This window comes from Gracilinanus agilis, chromosome 2 (genome assembly GCF_016433145.1).
Source record: "Gracilinanus agilis isolate LMUSP501 chromosome 2, AgileGrace, whole genome shotgun sequence".
Classification (NCBI taxonomy): domain Eukaryota; kingdom Metazoa; phylum Chordata; class Mammalia; order Didelphimorphia; family Didelphidae; genus Gracilinanus; species Gracilinanus agilis.
The window spans coordinates 243,404,059-243,428,793 of NC_058131.1; the positions used below are offsets into that span (position 1 = coordinate 243,404,059).

Genomic DNA, 24,735 nt, shown 5'->3' on the forward strand with positions numbered 1-24,735 from the left:
CAGAAAATCTGGCTTTGAATCTTGGCTTTTCTGTTAACCAGTCCTGTGACCTTTAGCAAATCATCTCTAAACCTTCTCTCCCACACTTCCCTAACTGATCTACAGCTCATCTATAAGGATAGTGCTAAGAGTTGAAGACGCAAAAACAAAAATGAAAATCTCTATCCTTGGGGGTCTCATTCTATTGGAACAACTAAATAGATATATGAAACATGAAAAATAATCCTTGCTCTGTCTACCTCACATGGTTATAATGAGAATCAAATGAGATGAACGTACAAACATGTAAATATATTACTTATGTTTCTTTTGTTGCACTGATATATTAATAACATCTGCCATTAGTTAACTATTAAGTAAGCCCTATATCACACCCTTCCCAGAGACATAATATCACTTTCTGACATACCATTCTTATATATCGTTTCCTAAAATGATTTAATCAAATGGAGAGCTTGCTTGTCTTTGAGGGTCAAGAGGATAGAAGAGAATCATCAAAGCTTATATATCATATGTTGATATATCATTCATGGATTAGACATCATAGTGCTTATATGAATGTGTATTGTAAAAGGGAATTCTTTGTTCTCTTTGAGTTTACACTTGTAAAAAGGGAATCTTTAATTCTCTTTACCTAGTTGGAGTTAACACTTTGGTTAACAATAACTTAAGTACCCCTATTTGAACTAGGTGGAGGAGCTCCAAATCACTTAAGAGAATTCACACCCTCAGAAACTCAATCAGCCAGGAAATTATGAACCCTTTTGATGAGTATTCACCTCTCCAGAAGGTGAGAAGTGGTTCCCACAAACACTGCCCCCCTGGAGAGTGCTGGGCAATTTGGAAGCTGTGATTGGCCCCTGTGAAGAGAGGAAGGGACAAGAAGCCACTAAAAAAAAGCCCTGAATTTCTGGGCTAGGGAAGTTGATTCCAAGAAGGAAGTCAGCTTCAAGAAGAAAGTCCATCACAGGAGTCATCTTAAGCTTGAGTCACTGTCTGGACCTACCTCTTGGAGAGAACTTAGGTGAATGGATAGTTGACTGTCCCTTCCTGTCTTCTGAAGAGGGTTTAATTCCGATTGATGGTCAACAAGTCCTGGCTGAGGAGCACCAGAACAATATTTAGCTAGATAGGCTAATGACTTCTCTATTCTTTTGTATTTCTCTGCTTTCACTCTTTCCACCTCTTTTGTAAATAAAAGCTATTAAATTCATTTCCACTTTAAGCAATAATACTTTGAATGGGCAACCACCATTATTATTTATAATTTTCACATATTTTAGTCAAACCATTAATTTTTAATCCTTATAGTATATGGGGGGAGGTGCTGGCAAATCAACAATCTTAAAAAAAAATAGTACACACAACACACTTTTAAGTTTAATCTGCATCATTAACATTTTCCCCAACACTTTAAGTCTACATAATCAAGAAAGCAATAAATCAAGCCTTGGTTCCTAGAGTTTGTGGAGCTCTGTGGTACAAATGCTCATCCGGAAGATTTAATGATTGGCTCTTGGGAATAGGTATGGGCTGGCTCTAACACACTACTGGGGATGTAGGGGAAAAGGGGAAAAGACCTTCTTCCTTTTCCTTAGTCAGACAGTGTAGAACAGGGGAAAGAGCACCAATCTAGTTGTCTCTCTCACTCAATCTGTGCCAAAGTCCTTTCCCTCTCAGGGCCTCAGTTTCCTTATCTATACAAAAGGATTTTAATAGTCCCTGTTTCACTCACCTTACGGGATTGTGGTGAAAAAGAAGATCATTGTTGAGTGAGGCAATGTGGCAACCTGCTACTATTCCCAGACTTACTATATATTATTACCCTTCATGCTCTCTAGAGTCCAGCCAAATTGGCCTATTTACTCACCCTCATACATGACATTCTATGTCTTTTCTCTGTTTCTTTGAAGGGCACAATTCCAGGCTCAGAAGATCTTAATAAATATTTGATGATTATTGACTGACATAGAAGGTAGAGCACTGAATTTGGAGTTGGAGGACTTAGGCTTGAATCCTAGCTTTATTCTATGTAAGACAGAAAAACCTGAGTTCAAATCCTTCCTGTGTGACCCTAGATAAGTCAATCTCTTTGAGCTTTGTTTTCCCTATTAAAAATATGTGGGTATATACAGTGTTCAGGGAAGACTAGCACTTCTCATAAAAGGGCTTTCCTAACCCTTTTTAGGGCTGCTTATCTACTTTTGATGCTCATCTGTCATCCAACTCTCACCTGTGACTCTAAGAAGCTATAGCATGCTAAGTGGCCCCATCCCAGTAAAACTGTCTGCCAAAAGGCTAAACCAGGTTAATGTTAACCAGCTGAGTTGCCTTCCTGAGTTAGGGGGATGTCTACCCCAGGCTTAGAAGACCCACCACCACCACCACCTCAAGGAATGGGCAGATGAGAACAATTTGTTCCAATTGTCATAAAGGCAACTGAAGCAGATTCTGTAGTGTGCTTAGAGCTTGGTCAGATACTGATAATGCTAAGGTCATCTACTGTATCCCAGGTATCCTTTTGTCTTGCCACAAAACTTGGATTATTCTGGAAGAGAGGCCGACAACTTAAATCCAATTTATGAAAGCGTGAAGACATTAGCCTTTAATGCCATTGATTCTTTTTGAAAAAATGAAGGACAAACAACAATATGGACATTGTATTTGATGGCCTATAAAGTCCCCTTCAGTTCTAAATCTGTGTACCTTTAGGTTGTTTCCTCATTTTGCACAGCTAAATATTTCAATAAAATTAATACTCTAAATGAAATGGATTAATGTCCTTATTCAGGTTCTTTTTCCTAACTGTTTTCTCTATTCTGACCTTCCTTTATGTGAGATTAGAATGTAAGCTCCTTGAGAGCAGTAGCTCTCTTCCTTTTAGCCTGTGTTTATATTTCCAGTCCTTAAATAAGTGCCAGGCACACGGGAAGCACTTAATAAATGCTTGATGACTTGACCTGACCTCATAGCCTTTTGAGGTCCCCTCCCGGTCTAAATTTATGAATTTGTGACCTCTATGACCTTGGACACGTTACTTACTCGTTCATCTGTAAAACAAGGATTTGGCTTGGCCCCGAGGGCCTCTAAGACCCCAGATCGTGGAAGGAGGGGACTAAAAGATCTTTGAGATTCCTCGGAGATTTAAAAAGTCGTGACCCTCTTTTCTCCTCCCTTCGCGGTGGGAGGCGGGGCTGAGGACGTCCAGGAGGCAGAGGGAGCGTGGCGAGGGGAGGACGACGCGTCGTCGTCACGTGACGGGATCCAACATGGCGGCGCCGTGGGGCCGCGGTGTCGCTTCCTGACGGGGGGCGGCGGCGGCAGTGGTGGCAACCTGTGCCCGCCCCGAAGGCTCGGGATCTCCTTCCTGCCCTGCTCCTCAGCCGGCGGAGCCCCTCTCCGACCCCGGCCATGCAGGAGAGCCAGACCAAGAGCATGTTCGTGTCCCGGGCTCTGGAGAAGATCCTGGCCGACAAGGAGGCGAAGCGGCCCCAGCACTCCCAGCTGCGCAGAGCCTGCCAGGTGGCGCTCGGTGAGCAGCTGCCCGCCCGCTCGCTCGTCCCCACGGCCTCCTTTGCCCTCGCCCACGCCGCTCGCCCCGCGCCTCTTCGGGGTAGAGCTCCTTCCCCCTCCCATGCTCCTTGTCGTCCTCCCCTTCCACCTTCTCTTGGGACCCGCGCCCTCACCTCACTCCTCAGCCCCTTGCTTCCGGGTCCCCCTTCTGGACTCATCCCCTCAGCGCCGCAGCACTGTTCTCCCCGGAGCGCACACCTGCCGCCTCTTTCTCATCACACCTCCTTTCCAAGACCTCTATCATCTACCCCTCCCCCCTCCTTCCTTTCGGGACCCTCCTGATTTATTCCTTCCTTCTCGGTGTCGACCCTTCTCTCCCACTCCATTCCCCACGCCCCAGACCTCCAGGCCAATATCCTTCTATATCTTACTGCCCTTTTGTACTCTTTTCTTTATTGGCGGTCCCCATAACTGTATCATTCTTAAAATAAAGTCCGCAGACACTTCCATTTCTTCCCTCAAACTAAGCAGCTAAACTGAACGGTTCCCCTGGCCTCACTTTTTTCTTTACGTCCCAATGTCAGCAATTCTGCCCCGCCCCCCTCCTCTCCTAGGCCCCCTCCCTTACCATCCTCCTCATTGCTAGGTGCCCTTTTGACCTATTATTAATGAAATCATAAAATTTAAGGCCTCAAGAGAGCTTAGAGGGCATCTGGTCCAGACCCTCTCATTTTAAAGGTGAGCAGCTGAGGCCTGAGTACTGGAAGTGACTTAGGATAGATAGAATATTAGAGCAGGAAATTACCTCCCCTCTTTTTTTTTTTTTTTTTTAAACAAATGAGAAAAACGAGTCTTAAGAGAGAAGTGACTTGCTTCCCTCTGAATTTTCTTATTTTATTTCCTGGTTTCTTTTTCCATCATGCTCTCTGGATCCTCCCTGCCAGATGTGTTTCCCTTAGCTGAGCAGGATGGATAGAAAATGCAGTGGTCATACTATGTTCTTGGAGTGAGAATAAGGCTCACCCAGGAAGTGCCTGATATGGAATTTTTTTTTCCTTTGGCATATTTCCCACATCCTTTCCTCAATAGAGGCATATAGGAAATTAAAGCAGAGGTCATAAGAATGTTTATTCTAGATGCGGAGAATGGAGGCTGGAAAAGGCATTGCCAACTTCAACTTCTGGCTAGTTAAGTCTTTTGGAAGATGATATCCCACTCATAATTTAATTTGTCACTAGTAACTTCTTTATTTTTTTTAAGACATTTACCTTCTGTTTTAGAATTAATAAGGGCCAGGCAATTGGATTTAAGTGACTTGCCCAGGGTTACAGAGCTAGGATGTGTCTGAGGCCTTATTTAAACCCAAATCCTCCCATTTCCTTGCCTAGCATTCTGCCCACTGAGCCATGTAGTTGCCCCAGCTTCATTTCTTTTAAAAAATTTAGAACCCCTGGGAAATGGCCAATTTTCTGCTAATTGACCAAGCAAATTGGAAGAGATTTTGGTTTTGCCACAATTTGAAGTTGTTATCCCCACATTTTTTCCCCTAAGATATAGAAACTGATGTTGCTTGTGTAGGGGAAAATTGTAGTTTTAAACTAGTAACTTGTCTGAGTAAAAAGTGCAGGTTTAGTGAAATAAATTTTGTTGAGGTTCATGTGTAATTTTGGAAGATCTTTAAAGCTTTTTAGTGTGCAGAATGTAATATAACTTAAGTAATTTAATGTTAAGTTACCAAGGTGCTTTTGTTCAAAATAGTAACTGGTATATTTATATTGTTCTTTGAAATTTCAGGCAGTTCTTTTATATTGATAATGCTTAAAAGTTTCAGAAAATAGTTACTTAGTAGAGGATATTTAGTACAGGTTTTTTTAAAAATTGAATTGTTAAACATTTTTATATCATTTTCATGATAGTCATTGGATTCCATCATTTTACTTTATGATATTTTCTGATAAATTGTCCAGATTTTGAGTTTTTGTAATGTATATTGGTTGCATGGTGTTATATTTCATAATGTTCCAGTATAATACATGGAGTAAAAAGTTCACTATAGTTAAGTGTTTGCTAAAACATTTTTCCTATGGAATTGTAGTATTCCTAGATGTAAATAGAAGATCTATGAGAAACTTTTGATGCTAGCAATATTTCCTTCTCCACAATGACAGATGTTATGGAATTTCATCAGTTTAGAGCTGGAATAGGTGGCATATATTAGGTTCATCATTTGAGAGCTGGAAAAGATTTTAAAGGTCATCTAATCCTACCTGCTTATTTTACAGATGAGGAAACTGACCCAATGAGGACCCAAGGTCACACACATATTAAGTTGAACTAGCACTGGATCTTAGATTGTTTTGATTCCACATAAAGAATTCTTTCCACTGTGTCAGATTTATGCATAAATGTATATATTATGCACATAGAGTCATGAAATACTCATTTTCTTTTTTATGCATGCATGAAATATATGTATACATATACATGCATGTTCATGTCTTCACATAATATATACACATATGCACATATCTGGCACAATGTATTGTGTATATAACTGTGTGTGTGTGTGTGTGTGTGTGTGTAAATTTGGAGATAGGAAAATTGACTTAATATCCCCTATATTGCTCCAAAATTCCCCTGACTACTCCTCTGTTATCTTGGCAATTATGGGCCCCTTTAGACAAATTTGATTAATCTAACTAAGCCATAGGAGTATGGGAATCATTAACTTAACTGAATAGCATCCTATCTGCTATGATGATACCTTAGTTCTAGGAGCTTCTTTAACAGTGAATTCCTAGGCACTGTTGTAAATGAAATTTTTTACAGAATCCTGAATGCTTAATGAGCAGAAGAAATGTCTCATTTTTCCAATTAGCAGTCAGAAAGAGTGCTGAGATATGATGGGTTAAACTACCTAGACTTCTCAAGGTGCCTTGTGCCTTATAAATGATAATTCTTTGTAGGATACCAGTCTGGCCTTTTTTTCCTGCTAACTCTGAATTCTTGAGATGTTGCTACAAAAAAAAAAAAAAAAAAAAAAAAAAAAAGGATCTTTGAAACAATCTGAATGTTGGTCTTCAGGTCCATTCAGTACCAGCTTGAAAGTGGACCCATAGAGCCCCTGCCTAAGAAGAGGAAGCGAAAATAAAAGGAAAATTAATGGGATGAAATTGGGTGTGACAGGTGTTGCAATATAGCTGATATATCAGTTTAGACATCTTGATTTTGTAGCTGTTTCCCCTAAGGTTATTACTCCAAGTTACCAGACTCTCCTGTTTGCTATTCCTCAACCCAATGTAGTAGAGGAGCATGTGTAAAATTAGGTAGCAAGATAGGAAATAAACAAGTTTTCTTTTTAAAGTTACTGCCTGCTTCAAGATGATTGTCCAAATTTGGAAAATGAGAGACTTAAAATGTAGATTATCTACCAACTTTTTTTTTTTATAAGAGCAAATGTAAATTAACTGTTCAAAGTTGTAATTCTAGGTAATACAACAAAGTTAGGGGGAAACAACTTTTTAGAACTACCTAGTTAGAATTATTTCAGAAAAGAGGGATAGGCTGCAGAAGCTAAGTATTTTCCATATTATTTATAATGGTTGATATTTTGGTTTGTCTCCCTGTCCTCTTCGGTTTATAGATGCCATAAAACAGAATGTAATTATATTACTTGAAGTCTCAGCTTATTGGGACATTAACCTACTTATCCAAGTGGAGATCTGGATTTTGTCTTGTAAAAGGAGTGACAAACAGGATCACCCAGGTTTAGGGCAAGCTTGGTTATTTGCCTTACTTGAATGTTAATTGCTCAGACCAGGCTGGGACTGCCTACTTCTGGTTCTGCCTACTTTTTATGAGTCTTTCCTCAGTTTCTGTTAGCTAGAGATCTGGAGTTTGTCACTTTGAAATATTGTTTGTCCTTACTCTGTTAACTGGGCTTTGATATATGCTTACAACCTCTTAGCACTGTTGAAGAACTTAATTGCAATAATGAGACCTAGTTCATAACTGTCTTATTCAAGAGTCATTTTCACTATGATTGCTTATAAAAAAAATTTTTTGGCATTGATATGTTTTGTACTGTATTTATATCATCTAAATATCTCCCAGTATTCCTTTCTTTCCCTCTTCAAGAATGCCAGCTAGGTAGTAACAATTTTTAGAATACTGGGCTGGGAATCAGGAAGGCTAGAATTAATTTATTTAAAAAACCTTTACCCTCTGTCTTAGAATAAATACTGAGTATTGGTTCCTAGGCAGAAGAACAGTAAGGGGTAGGCAGTTGGGGTTAAATGACTTGATTTAACAACTAGGAAATATCTGAGGTCAAATTTGAACCCAGGATTTCCTGTCTCCAGTCCTGGCTCTATCCTTTAGCCATCTTGCTTCCCCATGAAAACAGGAGTTTAAGTTGGTCTCAGACCTTGGGCAAGTCACTTAACCTCTATTTTCTTCAGTTACTTCACCAGTAAAATGGGAATAATAATCATACTTAACTCCCAGGGTTATTCTGAGGATCATATGAGATAATGTAAAGCACTTATCACTGTGCCTGGCACATAGTATACATTTAATAAATGCTTATTTCCTTAATTCTTATGTAACATTATGTTTTGTGTTTTGTTTTTTAAAGAAAAAAGGAGAAAAAAATTAGCAAATCAACAAATTGAAAAAGTTTGAAAATATATACAGTGTTCCTCACTTATGGAACCACTCTCCTGTTTCTGTTTTTATCTCTTTTCTGGGGCTATACTTGTTCTTTGTAATTTTGCATCATTCACTTTTGGTTGTTTTGTGGTTGTTCTTTCCATTTGGATTGTTGTAGTCATTATGTATATTGTTTTGCTATTTCTGATTACTTCATTCTGTATCAGTTTATTGAAGTCTTTCTCTGCTTCTTTGTATTCATCAAATTCATAATATGTAGAATAATATCCCATTACATTCATGCATCACAGTTTAGCCATTTCCCAAAGACAAGCATCTGTTTTGTTTACAGTTCTTTGCCACTGCAAATATTTTGAGATATATAAGGGCTTTTTTTTCTCATCTTGAGGTTATTCTCCTAGTAGTGGAATCATGACCTTTCTTTAAATTATATTCCTTTTCCTTAAATATATGGCATTTGGAGGTCTCATTAGATACCGTAAGTATTTTATACTGGTAGTTTCTGTAGAGCAGGGACTATTTTCTGCCTTTCTTTGTATCCCTAGTATTTAGCACAGTGCCTGGCAGAGAGTTAAGCATTTAATAAATGTTAGTTCACTGATTTTAAAAATAATTAGGGAAATGTCTGTCAACTTTCTATAAGGAAATGTCAGTTTAACACTTTTTTAAATGAGTTTTTTTTTCAGTTACATGTAGAAACTGTTTTTGACAATAGTTTTTTTTACATTTTAAAAATTAGATTTTCTACTTCCTACCCTGTAGTGAATAGTCTGATATAGGTTATATAACCATACTTTCATGTAATAGATATTTCCATATTACTCATAGAAGACACATATAATAAAAATCTCATGAAGTGGAAGATGTCGTGTTTTGATCTGCCCTCAGATTCCATTAGTTCCTTCTTTGGCTATGGATAGCATTTTCTTCATAAGTCTCTTGTGGTTCTCTTGGAGACTTGCTTTGCTGGTAATGATTTAGTCCTTCGCAGTTGATCATTATATAATTCTGTTACTTACTGTATATATTGTTCTCTTGGTACTGCTTATTTCACTTTTATTTCAGTTCTTATAAGTCTTTCCAGATTTTTCTAAACTCATCTTGTTCATTGTTTTTTAAGGCACAATAGTATTCCATTACAACCATATACCACAACTTGTTCATCCAATCTCCAGGTGATGGCCACCCCATAGTTTTCAATTCTTTGCCCCTACAAAAAAGTGCTAAAAATATTTTGGTGGTACTTTTCCCTTATCTCTGATCTCTTTGGGATATAGACCCAGTAGTGTTATTGCTGGTCAAAGGGTAGGAAAGTTTAACAAACTTTTAAAAATGTTTACTGGGGTAACTAGGTGGCTCAGTGGATAGAAAGCCAGGCCTGGAGACAGGAGGTCTGAGGTTAAAAAATAGCCTTAGACACTTCCTGACTGTGAGGCCCTAGATAAGTCATTTAAACCCCATTACTTGCCCTTACTGCTCTTCTACCTTGGAATCAATACATAATATTAATTCTAAGATGAAAGGTAAGGGTTTAAAAAAAAGTTTACAGTGTGCGAGGCTGGATCACATTTGAGAAATTATGTGGTATTTTGAGCAGAAAGAATGACTTCTTGGAGAGGATGATGAGCAAAAGCTTCATGAAAGAGGTAATACCTATTTTGAGCATTTAAGGAATGGACTTAAAACTAGTTGTATTATTCCTTGTGAATGATTGTGAACAAGGCACAGAGTTAAAGGACCGGACAAAAATAGGGAATGCAGAGTAGTTCAATTTTGCCAGAATGTAGAGTATGTGAAGAGGAGTTGTAAGAGATAAAACCAAAAAGGTTAATTGGAGCCAGATTGTGATGGGCCTTGGCTTTTAGGATCAAGAATACTTTATTCAGGGGCAGTGGGAAGCTCTGAAGGGTTTTTGAGCAGAGCAGTGAAGTTAATGAGGAAGCAATATGAAGAATGGGGGAATTGAGAAGCCAGGAAAATATATCAGGAGGCATATAGTTTCATCAGTTTCACACTTTGTTGACAGCATTGATATAGAAATGAAATATTTGTAGTTCCCTAGAAATGTGGAGAACATGAACAAATTCCCATGTTTCTTGGGCCCTTGGTAACCCCAGTTTAGAAGCCCCAAATGACTTCCATCAGCAAGGTCTAATTAATTGGCAATAAGATCTAGCTTAATTAATTCATTGACTCAGTGCACCTAGGAACTCTTATTGTCTTTGAACACTATTCGGGCTTCTGTTCTCATATTCTTTTTTATCTTTATGCTTATGTTCACCCTATTTCTCATGTTTGGAATTAGGAGTTCCCAAGTTGGGGTCCACAAATAGATTTCAGGGAGTCTGTGAGAAAAAAAATCTTTAATTTTACCAGCTTTTAACTGAAGTTTAGGTAGTTAGGTGGAGCAGTAAATAAGAGCACTAGACCTGGAGTCAAAAACACCTGAGTTCATATCTGGCCTTAGACACTTTACTAGCCATGTGATCCTGGGCAAGTCACTTAACCTTGTTTGTCTCAGTTTCCTCATCTTTAAAATGAGCTGAAAATGGAAATGGCAAACCACTCCAGTATTTTTGCCAAGAAAACCCTATGTTGGGGTTACAAAGAATCAGTGACAAAAAAAAATTGTTTAAAAGCTCCTGCTTAGAAAAGATTTCTTATTTCTCCTATTTCTGCCTCTTGAAGACCTTCCCTTTCAAAGTCTAACTACCACTTCTACAAAATTTTCCTTGGTTGCACACTCCTCCAATTAATAGTTTTTTTTAACCTTTATAAATTTCTCTGCACTTTCCTTTGGATCTCCTTTGCTTCTATAACATTCTTCCTTTATTATATTTATTTGGGTTCATATAATGTCATTCTTTTCTTCACCATCCCAGTCCCCCACCAACACACATTAGACAGTAAGCTCTTTGAGGGCAATGACTAACATTTACAAGTTTTGTATTCCGAGTTACCTAGCACAAAGTAGGCACATAATAAATGTTGTAGAATTGAAATTAAATTAATGAATGAGGACCTGAACCGGGATTATGCTGAACTATTCTTATAATACTCATCCAAAATGCACATATGCAATGAAATAGTATAAAAGGCAGAGTAGAAAAACAAAGTTTTTTTCCATGTGAAATTTGACATTGTTTTCATGTATGGTAAAGTGAATACCATAAAAGTATTTGTAACAAACTAAGTGTCTATGAGACTTATGCTATATGCACTCATAAACACCAAACAAATATTTATTTAATGACCTTCTTATAGAGTTTTTGGATTATGGATGATCTAGGTACTCAAATAGATATTTAAACAGTCAACAAATATTTACTTAATATTTATTATGCCTACCATGTTCCAGGCATTGGGCTAGGCTTTGGAGATAGATGCACAAAGAATGAAACAACCCCTAATCCCAAGGAGTTTATTACATTTTAAGGGTGAGAAAACAAATACATCCAAACCCAGATACATCATAAATTAAAGTTAGTAAGTATAAATACAGAGTAGTTTGAAAAGGAAGGCATCGGCAGTATGGGATCAGAAAAGGCTTCATGCAGAAAACAGTGATATAGTTGTATCTCACAGGAAGGATGAGATTCTCTGAAACAAAGTTAAGGAAGAATAAAACTAGGCAATGATGGAATGCCCTGTGTGATGAACAAAGAGGAAGGATATTTTGGCTAGATAGCAGATGAAGGGAGAGAGAGTAATGTCTTGTGAGATTGGAAAGGTATGTTAGGGTAAGATTATGAATATCTTTAACAGATGGGTTTATTATTCTTGAGGCAGTAGAAAGCAAACCAGAGTTGATTGAACAGGAGAGTCACATAGTTAAATTTTCATTTCTGGAAAACTGCTTTGGCAGCAATGGTAGGATAGATTAGAGTAGTAAGGCTTGAGGCAGAGTGACTAATTAAGAGACTAAATAAGTGGTCTAAATAGGGGATAGTTGTGTAAGTTGGAGAGAAGGGGTTAGATGTGGTAAAGTTAGAATTTGCAAGAATTAGCAATGTGGGATGATGAAGAGAGGAATCTAAGAAAATGTTGAGATTATAGATCTGGAAGACTGGAGTAAATGGTACCTTTGCCAGAAATAGTGAAGTTTAGAAGAGGGAAGAGTTTGGAGGAAAACATTATGAATGTTGTATAATCAGTGTTATATATATTGAATTTGAGATGTTTTGAGGACAGACACAATAGACATTGGCTCATAGTATATATTGGGCCCACTAAACTGGGAATCAGGAAGACCTAAATTTAAATCCTGTCCAACTTTTACTAGCTGTGTGAGCCTGGATAAGTCACAGAAGCCCTTGTAGTCCCAGTTTCCTTATCTGTAAAATGGAGATAATAATGGCAACTTCCTTACAGGTAAGTGCATGAATGTTACCAAGGGGAACCTAAGGAGAAGTGGTGAGACAAGAGTACCAGGAGAGAGCAGTGTCATTTGATGACTTCTGTTTAAAAAGTCACATGTAAAATAGTGGGTATTCTCTATAATCAGAGTTTACCGTAAATGCTAATTGGATAACTTTTTTGTCTCTAAGGTATTTTATCAGTCCTGACTTTAAAGTTTGTGGGGAATAAGAAATAATTAAAATATGAAGCTCCATGAATATATATTTTAGTAGAATATAAACTCCCTGAGAGTAGGGAATATTTCCTTGTTATTTCCGCTGCCTAGCTAGCCCTATGCTAGTAGTAGATGCTTAATAAATATTTGTTCAACAAGAAAGACTTCATTTTAGTTATTAGATGTTTCTAATTTAGGGGAATATTGGCCAGCAGCAAGATGGATAACTGTCTTCATTTTGTGGACTTGTGAAACAAAATTTTTTTTTTCTTTTAGTCAAAAGCAAAAAACAGAATTATTTTAGAATTTGCTACATTAACAATTTTTGATGAACTTACCAAAGTGCTTAATAAGCAATTCTGAGCTTTAAAATTTTTTTTAAGGATAGAGTGGAGGCAGCAGTGTTTGTGCATGAAAACTTTTAGTTGATAAGACTGAGCTGTAAAAAACCCTCAGGGGACAGTATATAGTCCAATATATGAGGAACTTGAAGCCCAAAAAAAGAATGACTTATTGATGGTTACGCGTTTGTTTATGTCTCTTTAGTGAAAATTAATTGTATTTCTTTTTAATATTCTGCTTTATTTTTCATGTTGATGTAATTGGAAAAAAATGCTTACTGTCATCCAGTTTATGAAGTTTGACAAATACTGCTACTATTTCTAAGTATTTTTTTTTAAAACCCTTACCTTCCGTCTTGGAGTCGATACAGTGCATTGGCTCCAAGGCAAAAGAGCTGTAAGGGCTAGGCAATGGGAGTCAAGTGACTTGCCCAGGGTCACACAGCTAGGAAGTGTCTGAGCCCACATTTGAACCCAGGACCTCCCCTCAATCCACTGAGCCACCCAGCTGCCCCCTCTAAGTATTGTTAATGTAAAGAATCTCAATGGTACAGAATTAAGCAGATACAGATGTTTTCATTAATAGTATTAATAATATCCTCAGGGGCAGCTAGGTGTGGCTCAGTAGATTGAGAGCCAGACCCAGGGATGGGAGGTCCTGGGTTCAAATATGGCCTCAGACACTTCCTAGCTATGTGACCCTGGGCAAGTCACTTGACTCCCATTGCCTAACCCTTATAGCTCTTCTGCCTTGGAGCCAATACACAGTATTGATTCCAAGACAGAAGGTAAGGGTTTAAAAAAAGTAGTAGGTGTCCTTTTTTTAAAAAAAAGCTAAGAATTAGAGATAGGCATTGAGATTAAATGCATTGCTTTTTGTTAAAAATATTACTAACTTTAAAACTCCACATACAACATAGTGTCATAGAATGTCAGAATTGGAAGGGACTCTAAGGAATTACAGGCGAGGAAACTGACTCAGAGAAGGGCAGTAGTTGTCTTTAGGCAAATAGGCAGTTAAGGAAAGTCAGACGAGAAGCCTGGTCTCCTGGCTAGTAATTGGACTGCTAATATGATTAGTGCATAAACTATTTATATTTGTTTGTTGGATTATTATTAATAAACAAAATTACCAGTATTAGTTATAAAACATACAGTGGAGATTTTGACTAGTGAAGCAAATGGTTGGGTATATTTGGACCTAGTGTCCTGGTTGCCTAAACCACAGGAGAATCAATAAAAAATAGTAGGATTATTCTTTGTAGAACAGTGAATTTTTGAAGATTTTTAACAAATTGGTAAGTACGTAGCCTTATAAACAAGTAGTTCATTACTTTATTTAGTTCTAACTGTTCACAACTGACATAAATATAGATCCATGCTCTTCTACATGGGTGAACTTCTGAAAGTTGTCTGTTTCTGTATCCTATTTTTTTAATCTATAAAATGACTCAGTTGGACTAGTATTAGCTAAACTTCCTTGCAGTTCTAAATTCTTTGATCCTGTTATCAACTGAACAAACATGTATTGAGGTCTACCATGTACAAGGCTCTCAGGAAAGGTTAGGGGGATGTAAAAGTGAAAAATGACAGCTTTAGACATCAAGGAGCTTGTGATTTACTGAGAATATGCATAAATAAGTATAATATGAAGTACAGTTTCATGGGGTAAATGAGGGGTCCTGATAAACTGTGTTCATAGAGATCCTAGGATTCAGTGCTGGATAGGAACTTAAAGATCATCTGGTCCAATATTTTCATTCTACAGATGGCACAACTGAGTTGGGAAGATTTTTGCAAGCTTCCTTTGTAAAGTAGTACTAGAACTAAAACTAGAGCCCAGGTCCCCAGAGCCCTAGTCCAGTGTCCTTTTGAGGGATACCACTCTACCTCTATACTTTCAATTTTTTTTTTAAACACTTAACTTCTGTGTATTGGCTCCTAGGTGGAAGAGTGATATGGGTGGGCAATGGGGGTCAAGTGACTTGCCCAGGGTCACACAGCTGGGAAGTGTCTGAGGCCAGATTTGAACCTAGGACCTCCTGTCTCTAGGCCTCACTCTCAATCCACTGAGCTACCCAGCTGCCCCTCTATGCTTTTATATTTGATATTTCCCAGGAACACAAGATATTTGGCTTAACTCTGCTAAAGAATAGTAACTTGGCTCAGACATTCTTTTGAGGCTTTTCTTAGAATTGACAGGGAAAGTAGCTTCCTTAGCACTGGAAAACAGAAGGTGGAATTGTACCTATGTAACATTACAAATTTGTGGAGTACTTTTTTTTTTTTAAACCAACCATTTTTCATTTGTACTCAACCCAGCTCACTCCTTCTCATACTATTCACTTATCGCTTCCATTAGATCTGCCCTTTTGGTAGAAGGGAAACGAATGTCTTTTAAGAACTGGTTATTACCATATGCTACCATAATGCACTTTTTCTTTTAAAAATTGTTTTTATTGTTTGTTTTTTTTTGCATTCTGTCATTTCTGCACTTTTTTTCCCACTCCCTGTCCCAGCCAAAACAAGTAGAGTGACACATTGTATGCAATGTTGTGTTCTCATAGACACCCTGTCTCTGTGAAGAGCAGGGGAACATATTTTGTTATCTGTTTTGGAGTTCATCATTTGTTTTTCAGTTCAGAGTTCAGTCTTTTTTTAGCATTCTTTTCATTTTACAGACATACCTTGGAGATATTGCCAATTCAATTCCAGACCACTACAATAAAATGAATTTCACAATAAAAGTCACATGTATGTTTTGGTTTCCCAGTGCATATAAAAGCTATGTTTATACCTTACTGTAGTCTGTCAAGTGTGTAGTAGCATTATGTCTTCAAAGTGCACATACCTTAGTTTAAAAATATTTCATTGTTAAAAAATGCTAACCGTCATCTGAACCTTCAGCAAGTTTTAATCTTTTTGCAAGTGGGCGACCTTGCCTTAATGTTGGCAACTGCTGACTGATGAGAGAGGTAGATGCTAAAACTTAGGGGGGCTGTGGCAATTTCTTTTTTTTTTTAATTAAGAATATTTTTTTCCATGGTTACATGATTCATGTTCTTTCCCTCCTTTCTTCCCTGCCTCCTCCCAGAGCTGACAAACAGTTACACTGGGCTATACATGTATCATTGTTCAAAACCTATTTCCATATTAATATGGAATATTAATTAATGATAATAATGATCTTTTAAAATCAAAATCCCAATCATATACCCATTGAACCATGTGATCGATTATATGTTTTTCTTCTGTGTTTCTGCTCCCACAGTTCTTTTTCTAGATGTGGATAATGGTCTTTCTCATAAGTCCCTCAGGATTGTCCTGGGTCATTGCATTGCTACTAGTAGAAAAGTCCATTACATTCGATTGTGCCACAACATATCAGTCTCTGTGTACAATGTTCTGGTTCTGCTCCTTTCGTTCTGCATCAGTTCCTGGAGGAATTTCCAGGTCACAAAGAAATCCTCCAGTTCATCATTCCTTTCAGCACAATAGTATTCCATCACTATCAAATACCACAATTTGTTCAGCCATTCCCCATTCAAGGGACACCCCCTCTTTTTCCAATTTTTTCCACCACAAAGAGCGTAGCTATAAATATTTTTGTACAAAATTTTTTCCTATTGTCTCTTTGGAGTACAAACCCAGCAGTGGTATGGGTCAAAGGGCAAGCAGTCTTTTAAATAGGAGACAGTGAAAAGGTTCTATTTTTAATGTAGGAACTAACATTTAGCAATATATGTACCCCAAATAGGTATAATTATAGATGACATGTAGACCTGGGTTAATTAAGAAAGACTTTCTTGTTAGTGTTTGTGCCTTTGGGCACAATTCCAAATTGCTTTCCAGAATGATTGGATCAATTCACAACTCCACCAGCAGTGTATTAGTGTCCCAATTTTGAGGCAATTTCTTAATATAAGACAACAATGAAGTTTGCTATATCAATTGACTCTTTCATTTGAACACTTAGAGTCCATTATAGGACTATTGATTGACCTAGTTTCAATATTATTGTGTCTCAGGAAATAGAAAGAACTGAGATGGAGGACAACCACTCTATGGAACAGTCAGAATACATACATCATTTATCAGTTAAGTTTGATGTCTTATTTGGGCAAGGTATATGGTGCCCCAAAATAATTACAATAGTAACATCAATGATCACAGATCACCATAAACATGTGTAATAATAATTAAAAAGTTTGAAATATTCAAGAATTGCCAACATGCAACACAGTTGCATGATGTGAACACATGCTGTTGGAAAAATAGTGCCAGTAGACTTGCTTGCAAGATTGCCACAAACCCTCAATTTGTAAAAAACACAATGTCTACAAAGCACAACAAAGTGAAACTCAATAAAATAAGATGTGCTTTTTCTTTGTAATCTGTGTTGTCCTGGTTTGGCTCTGCAACTGTTCACACAAATCTTCATATTTCTCTTGTTTAACACACTGAATTCCTCATTTGTAATTTCTTAATCATAAGACCCATTTTTTCACTCCTTTCTCTCTTTCTGTTTTCCTACTCTCTGATCTTTTTTTTTCTTTTTCTCTAAAAGGTGGTGTAGTAACTTTCTATATGACAACCCTGTAGACTAGAGAGTATATTGTTATTCACATTTTAGATGAGGAAGCAGTCTCAGCGAGATTCTGTATTAAAATTGCCTGTCTTCACACTAGTAAAATTCTGCAGCCAGAATTTGAAACCAGGTTTCTTGATTCTAGTTCTGGTGTTCTTTCCTACTCAGGCCTAGTTACTACATTGTTGTTTCTTTTTTTCTACTCCCCTTCTTAATACTTGGGCCAACTGTGACACTCAAAGCTAAGCATGTTTTTCTCCCTTATTTAAGAGAATAGCATATTTTTCCTTATTATTATACTTTTCATCTGGTTATCATCCTGATGTTATTCCTTCTATATTTTCTTTGCTTTTATTTTTAAAATTTAGGAGATAAAATTTTTGTACATTGCCCATGAAATTCTTTAAGTCTAATGTAGTAAATATTTGTTGAGCAATGATCCAAGCAAATTTAGCTGGTATATATGACTATGCTTAATGGTTTAGAGATTTGCTAATTTTCTCCTGAAAGATTCCCTCCATCCCCCACTACATCCCAAAATATATTTGAATTGTTAAGGAGGTTCTTAATAGCTATAATTTTTCCGATGATGATTTTTGATAGCGTAAGTGGTTTGGACTTGACCAGATGAATACATTCATGCCAAAGGGAACATTGTTTCAGAGATGATCAGAGACTTTTATTTCAGCTTAGTCTAAATTCGATAAGTACCTGATAGTAGAAACTAACATTTATTTAGGGCTTTAAAGTTTGCAAAGTGCTTTACATTCCTTATTTCATTTGAATTCTACTACAGGCCTGTGAGTTAAATATAAATCCCTCATCCTTATTTTATAAAATAGGGAACTGGGGCTTACTGGAGTTGAGTGACTTGTCCCTTAATACCTAAATTTCTCAAGTGTAATTTAAAACCCCTGACTCTTATAGCAGCACTCTATTCACACACTGACCAGAATTCAAGGATGCTGTTAGCTGTATACAATGTTCAACTGGTTTTGCTCACTTCACTTTGAATCAGTTCATTTAAGACTGCCTAGTTTTTTCTGAAACCATCCTGCTTGTCATTTCTTATAACACAAAAGTGTTTTATCCCAATCATATATCACAACTTGTTCAGTCATTTCCCAATTAATGGGTGTTTCTTCAATTTCCGATTCTTTGTCACCACAAAAAAGCAAATTTTTTGTATGTATAAGTCTTTTCCTTAATTTCATTGGAATACAGATATTGCTGGATTAAAAGGTATGCACAATTTTATGGCTCTTTTGGCATAGCTCTAATTGTTCTCCAGAATGATCGGACCAGTACACAACTCTTATTTACTCAAGGCAGTAAGGATCAGAGATGGAATTTGAATCCAGTCATAATGTTCGATTTTTTCCACATCCTCTCCAGCATTTATCATTTTCTTTTTCTGTCATATTAACCAGTCTGATAGTTGTGAGGTAGTCAAGAGTTGTTTTAATTTGCATTTCTCTAATCAGTGATTTAGAGCATTTTTTCATGTTACTTTCAATAACTTTATTTCTTCTTCAGAAAGTTGCCCGTTTATATCCTTTGACTATTTGTCAATTGGGGAATGACTTGTATTTTTATAAATTTGGCCCAGTTCCCTATGTATTTAAGAAGTGAGACCTTAAGCTAGAGAATCTTGCTGTGAAATTACACCCTCACCCCATACCCCAGTTTTCTGCTTTCCTTCTAATTTTGGCTGCATTGGTTTTGCTTATGTCAAACCGTTTTAATTTCATGAAATGAAAATTATTCTTTTTACTTCCTATGGCCCTCTCTATCTCTTGTTTGATCATAAACTCTTCTCTTATCCATCAGTTTGATATCACTATATCTTAATCATTTCTTTGTTTTGACCTTGTCTTATATATGGTATGAGATATTGGTCTATGCTTAGTTTCTTCTGAACGGCTTTGTAATTTTCCCAACAGTTTTTGTTAAATGGTGAGTTCTCCCCAAAGCTTGGATCTTTGGGGTTATCAAATACTAGATTACTATGGTCATTAACTGCTATATGTTGTGTGCCTAATCTATTCCACTTACCTACCATTCTGTGTCTTAGTGAATACCAGATTGTTTTCATGATTATTATTTTGTAATATAATTTGAAATTGTTACTGCTAAGGCCACTTTTCTTCACTATCATTTATTGGTCTGTTTGTTTTTAACCTTTACCTTCTATCTAAGAATCAATATTGTGTATTGATCCAAGGCAGAAGAGCAGTAAGGGATAGGCAGTATGGGTTAAGTGACTTGCCCAGCATCACACAGCTAGAAAATATCTGAGGCCACATTTATTGTTTTTTAAAGGCATTTGGCAAAATAGTAGTAATAACTGCTGTAGATATAATGCTTTAAAGTTTACAGAATGTTTTATATCCATTATCTCTACCACCCTAGGGAGAAACCTCAGAGGCCAGCTAGTCCAACAATCTCATTTTAGAGGTGTGGAAACTGATGCCCAGGAAGGTTTACAGTGCTACTCAGGCAGTAAGGATCAGAGATAGAATTTGAATCCAGTCATAATTCTCTGAATTTAGGTCTGGCTTACATTGTTTTATAACCTTATTTGATGCTTGCAATAACTTTGTGAGATACATTCTACTGGTATGATTATCTCTATTTTACATAGAAGGAAAGTGAGGCTCAGAGAGAACAAAGCCACATCATCAAAATCCCATCAGAGGTGGGATTTGAAACCATATTGTCTTTATTTCCAAATCAAGTACCTTTTCCATTACTACACAAGTCTGCTCTCTTGATGTAGAGGAGGCTTCTCTTAGCAAAGTAAGTCACACTTTTGTCCATCAGAGAATCTAGGGTAATTATGTTGGTATTGACTTCAAATGAGATATAAAATGGTAGACATAGATTACACACTTCTTTGGATTATCCCCTTTGAAGGATCCATATAAAAGATAGATTCTTTCTGGAGAGTTTCTTCCATTTTTTGAAAACTGCACTGTGTTCTTTGAATGCAATTTCCTCAGTGAAATTCGTAACAGTTTGAATATGAGAAAGCATATTACCTAGTATATAACTTACTTTGGGCAGATACCAAAGATGGAATAGGTGTAACTCAGAATTGAATAGGAGAGAGAAATTGGATTTTGTCGAATTTGGGAAATTGCAGTGTTATAATTATGCCTAATTGCTAGTTGGTTCAAAAGCCTGTAACAGTATTCTGGTGATGCTACATGACTGTATGATAGAAATAATAGGATAAGAGGAAACATAAAGCAGGTGACACAAAATATAGTGCTTTAAAGTTTGCAAGGTGCTTTACATGTATTATTTCATTTGATGTTTGAAGCAATTCTGTGAAACAGGTGCTATTATTTCCTCCATTTTATAGGTAAGACAGTTGAGGTAAGAGAGGTTAGGTGACTCAGTCACACAGCTAATGTCTGAGGCAGGTTTTCTCCTTACTCTAAGTCCAGTCCTCTGCTTAGGAAATGAAAAGCTACATAGTATAGATACATAGGCTACTGCATATTACCAATGATGTATGGAAGTAGTTGTATAAAAGTCATTGTCAAGGACATGTAAGACAAGAAAAAGGGATAGCTCATTTATATAGCAAGAAGGAGAATTTACAAATGGACCCTGTTAGTGCAGAAAAAGCTTGTTCAATTGGCCATAAAAATAAGAAATGGTACCCTATATAGAGATGACTCTGCTCCAGGAAGGCAGTCATTGTTGACCTCCATAAACTTGAACTCTGAAATTCCTCTTTCTAGTCATAATCCATCTTTTCATATCTTCTGATTTGTGCCTGTACAGAATCTCACATTCTATTCAAATCTTATTTTAATCTATTATTTCTTCATCCTCAAGTTTCTTAGTCTTGCTTGACTTTAGAGTTAACTAATTCCACTCTGCACTGCTTTTAATCACCTGCTTTCTTGTCTTACCACAGTTCATGACTTGCTAATCCTCAATTCTGCTACACCCACCATATAACCTTTTCTACTCCTAGGCTTCTAAATGCTCCTAGCAAAAATCAGGGAACTATGTTAACTCGGTCTAGTACTCTAAATTCCTTATCTAACCTCAGTTGGACCCTCATCACTGTGAAAGCAGTCCTTTAATTTTCCCCTTTCTATCATATTTCCTAATATGTCACTTCCAAACCTCTCTCCTGAAGCACATTAACTCTTTCTCACCACATGACTTTGCCTCCTTTATGAAATTTTCATTCCTACTTTACTGAGACCTTCTATTATAAAGTTTCTCACTTCCCCAATTCCACAAGCACTCTCATAGATCGTCACCTATCCCCTTCTCTTTTGGTACAGTTTTTGAGCAAGATACTGGCCTTGCTTCTTTCCAAGGCTAATATCTCATGAATATACCATTTATCCCATCTATCCTGGAAAGTTTTCCCAGTAACCATAACCATTTTCACTCATCCTCATTCTCTTTGTCTACTGATTCTTTGTTTGTTGTCTATATATACATACTTAGGTTCCTCACCTAAGCTTTAAGCTCACTTTTCAGTCTGCTTGCTTCTGGCTCCTCTGTATTTCAAATTCAGGATGTCCAAAACAAAATTCATTATCTTTTCTCTTCAACCTATTCCTACTCCTAACTTCCCTATTTCAATAGGACCACTATTTTCCAATCTCTCATTTGCAGTTTAGGAGTCTTGACTCATCATTCTCACTGACCTATCTATACACATGCAAAACACATCCAGTCAATTGCCAGGTTTTAAAATTCTATTCCACTGTGTTAAATTCATCATTATCTCTCTGCTCACATAGCCACTATCCAAATTAAGGCCTTTATAATATCTTGCCTAGTATATTGCAATAGCTTTCCATTTAGTCTCCTGGGATCCAGTTTGTCTTGTCTCCATTCCGTCTTCTACATGGCTACCAATTGATGTTGCATAGATCTAACCATGTCAATCCCAAGTCCAAGAAGCTTCGATGGCTCCCTACTGACCATAGGATAAATGAAGTTGTTTTGACATTTAAAGCCCTTTAAGTGTTTTAAGACAGTGCATATATTTCTGTACTGATGTACAAATTACTTCCCTTTATGTATACTCTGTTCCAAGAGAAAAAAAATGGTGTTTACTGTTCCCTGTACATATTTCATCTTGTGCCTCCTACTTCTTTGCTCTTACACAGGCTTATGATGTTCTCACTCCCAACCTCTGTATTTTAGTTCCTACCCAAAGAGGACTAAAATGACATCACTGTGTTGGAATCAATGTACAGTATATCTGTGACTGATCAGACCAGTATGAGCTTGGAAGATTCTACCACAGATCAGGCACAAATAGCTGGTATGATTGTTTGGGTTGAAGATTTCTCTAAGTTTGCAGATCTCACGTTTATTTTGACCCACTGCAATTCTGCTTTGCTCATAAAGCATAGTATCTTCTTTGATGTGGACATACCATGTTGGATGTCTTGTGTCAGTGTCTCCCGTGTCTCACATCAGTACCCAAGTTCTTTAGAGAGATCTTTAGAATATCCTTGTATCCCTTCTATCCCTTCATCTGACCTCCATGTGAGCACTTGCCTTGTGTGAGTTCTCCATAAAATAGTCTTTTAGGTAAACATACATTTGGTATTTGTGTTACATGGCCAGCCCATTGGAGTTATTCTCTGCATTAGAATTTGAATGTTTGGCAGTTTACTTTGAGAAAGGACCCAAGTATCTGTACCTTATCTTGCCAGAGGACCTCAGAATCTTCCTAAGACAATTCAAATGGAAGCAATTCAGTTTCTTGCATGGTGACTATATAATTAGCTGCAGGTAACATCAATCTTTCTCTTATCAGTTATTATCTCTGTACAGATAATTCATTTATCTGTGTTTGAAGCCTCCTCTCTTCCATCACCAAACTACCTGTTAGATATTTTGAATTATTTGTTGCATGGGCATCTCAAACTCTACCTAACCAGAATAGACCTCCCCAAACCCTCTTGAAGTCGTTTAAATTTCCCTATTACATAGTCCTCCTAATCTATCTACTTAATAAGTACTTGATTGATTGATTGATTAAGTCTTTATGACACCAAGCAAAGCACCTTCTTCATACTTCAGTCAACTCTCAAAGACTATATAAGTTGTTGAAAATGTACCATTCCACATTGATGGGGGAAATTCTTTACTGAGAATTCCCTGCAAAGGTATTATTCTTTATTAAGTGAAAAATGGTCATGATTTTAAGTGCATTTTATGTCCCTGGTATTGAACTAAGCTCTGCGGATACAAAAGCCCCTTGGTTCAAGAATCATGCATTCTAATGGGAGAAAACAATTTTGAGGGGAATTAAAAGGTGGGGAAGGGAGGAGGACATGGCAAGGGTACTCAGACAGAACAGCATGGTTTGGAAATGGCTTCAAAGAATATAAACTCCTTTGGGAGAGAGACTTTTCTTTGTATCCCCAGCACTTGGCACAATGCCTGATCATCCGAAGAAGGGATTAATAGGTATTTATTTGCTTGGTTGCTGGTTGAAGCTTTTATACTTAACAATTCCGTAAACAACGTCATATGGTGTAAGCAGTCCTTTTGATATCTTAGATATGCTTTTTTGAACAATTTGCTTTTTATTAAAAACATCTAATTTTCTTTGAATAATTTTTTTGGTCTTGCCAATATACTCTATGTGTACACTTTAAAGGTGTTTGTTTTTTAGATCTCATGCTATCTAAAACTAAATAATAGTACTTCATAGAGGTATGGATCATATGGTCATATGGACCATGTGACATAATATGTAAAGTGCTTTGCAAACGTTAAAGTGCTATATGAATGCTAATTATAATTATTATTACCATCATAATTGTTTTGTTGGTTTGCTTTGTAAACCAGTATCTTATTATGTATTTAATTTGACCTATTTAAAAACATTTTATCCAGTTAGTAGATGAGATGGAGTTCCATAGGCTTCACCAGAGCCACACCAAAAAAAGCTAAAGTTTAAAGAGTTTTGTTTTTCTTTTGAACCATTCTGGAATTTTTTACTTTATGTGGTTTCTGAGAAGTGTAAGAGGGGAATTTATATATATTTT

The 24,735-nt window shown here is 36.9% G+C and overlaps 1 protein-coding gene across 1 annotated transcript in view; it reads left to right on the top strand.

Moving 5' to 3' along the window:
• The first annotated feature begins 3,411 nt into the window (after positions 1–3,411).
• The window catches only part of ARFGEF2 (ADP ribosylation factor guanine nucleotide exchange factor 2), a 107,942-nt gene continuing 86,618 nt past the window's right edge, over positions 3,412–24,735 (top strand). Inside the window, exon 1 of the mRNA XM_044663812.1 lies at positions 3,412–3,532. Coding sequence (XP_044519747.1) covers positions 3,412–3,532 — 121 coding nt within the window. The remainder of the gene's footprint in view (positions 3,533–24,735) is intronic.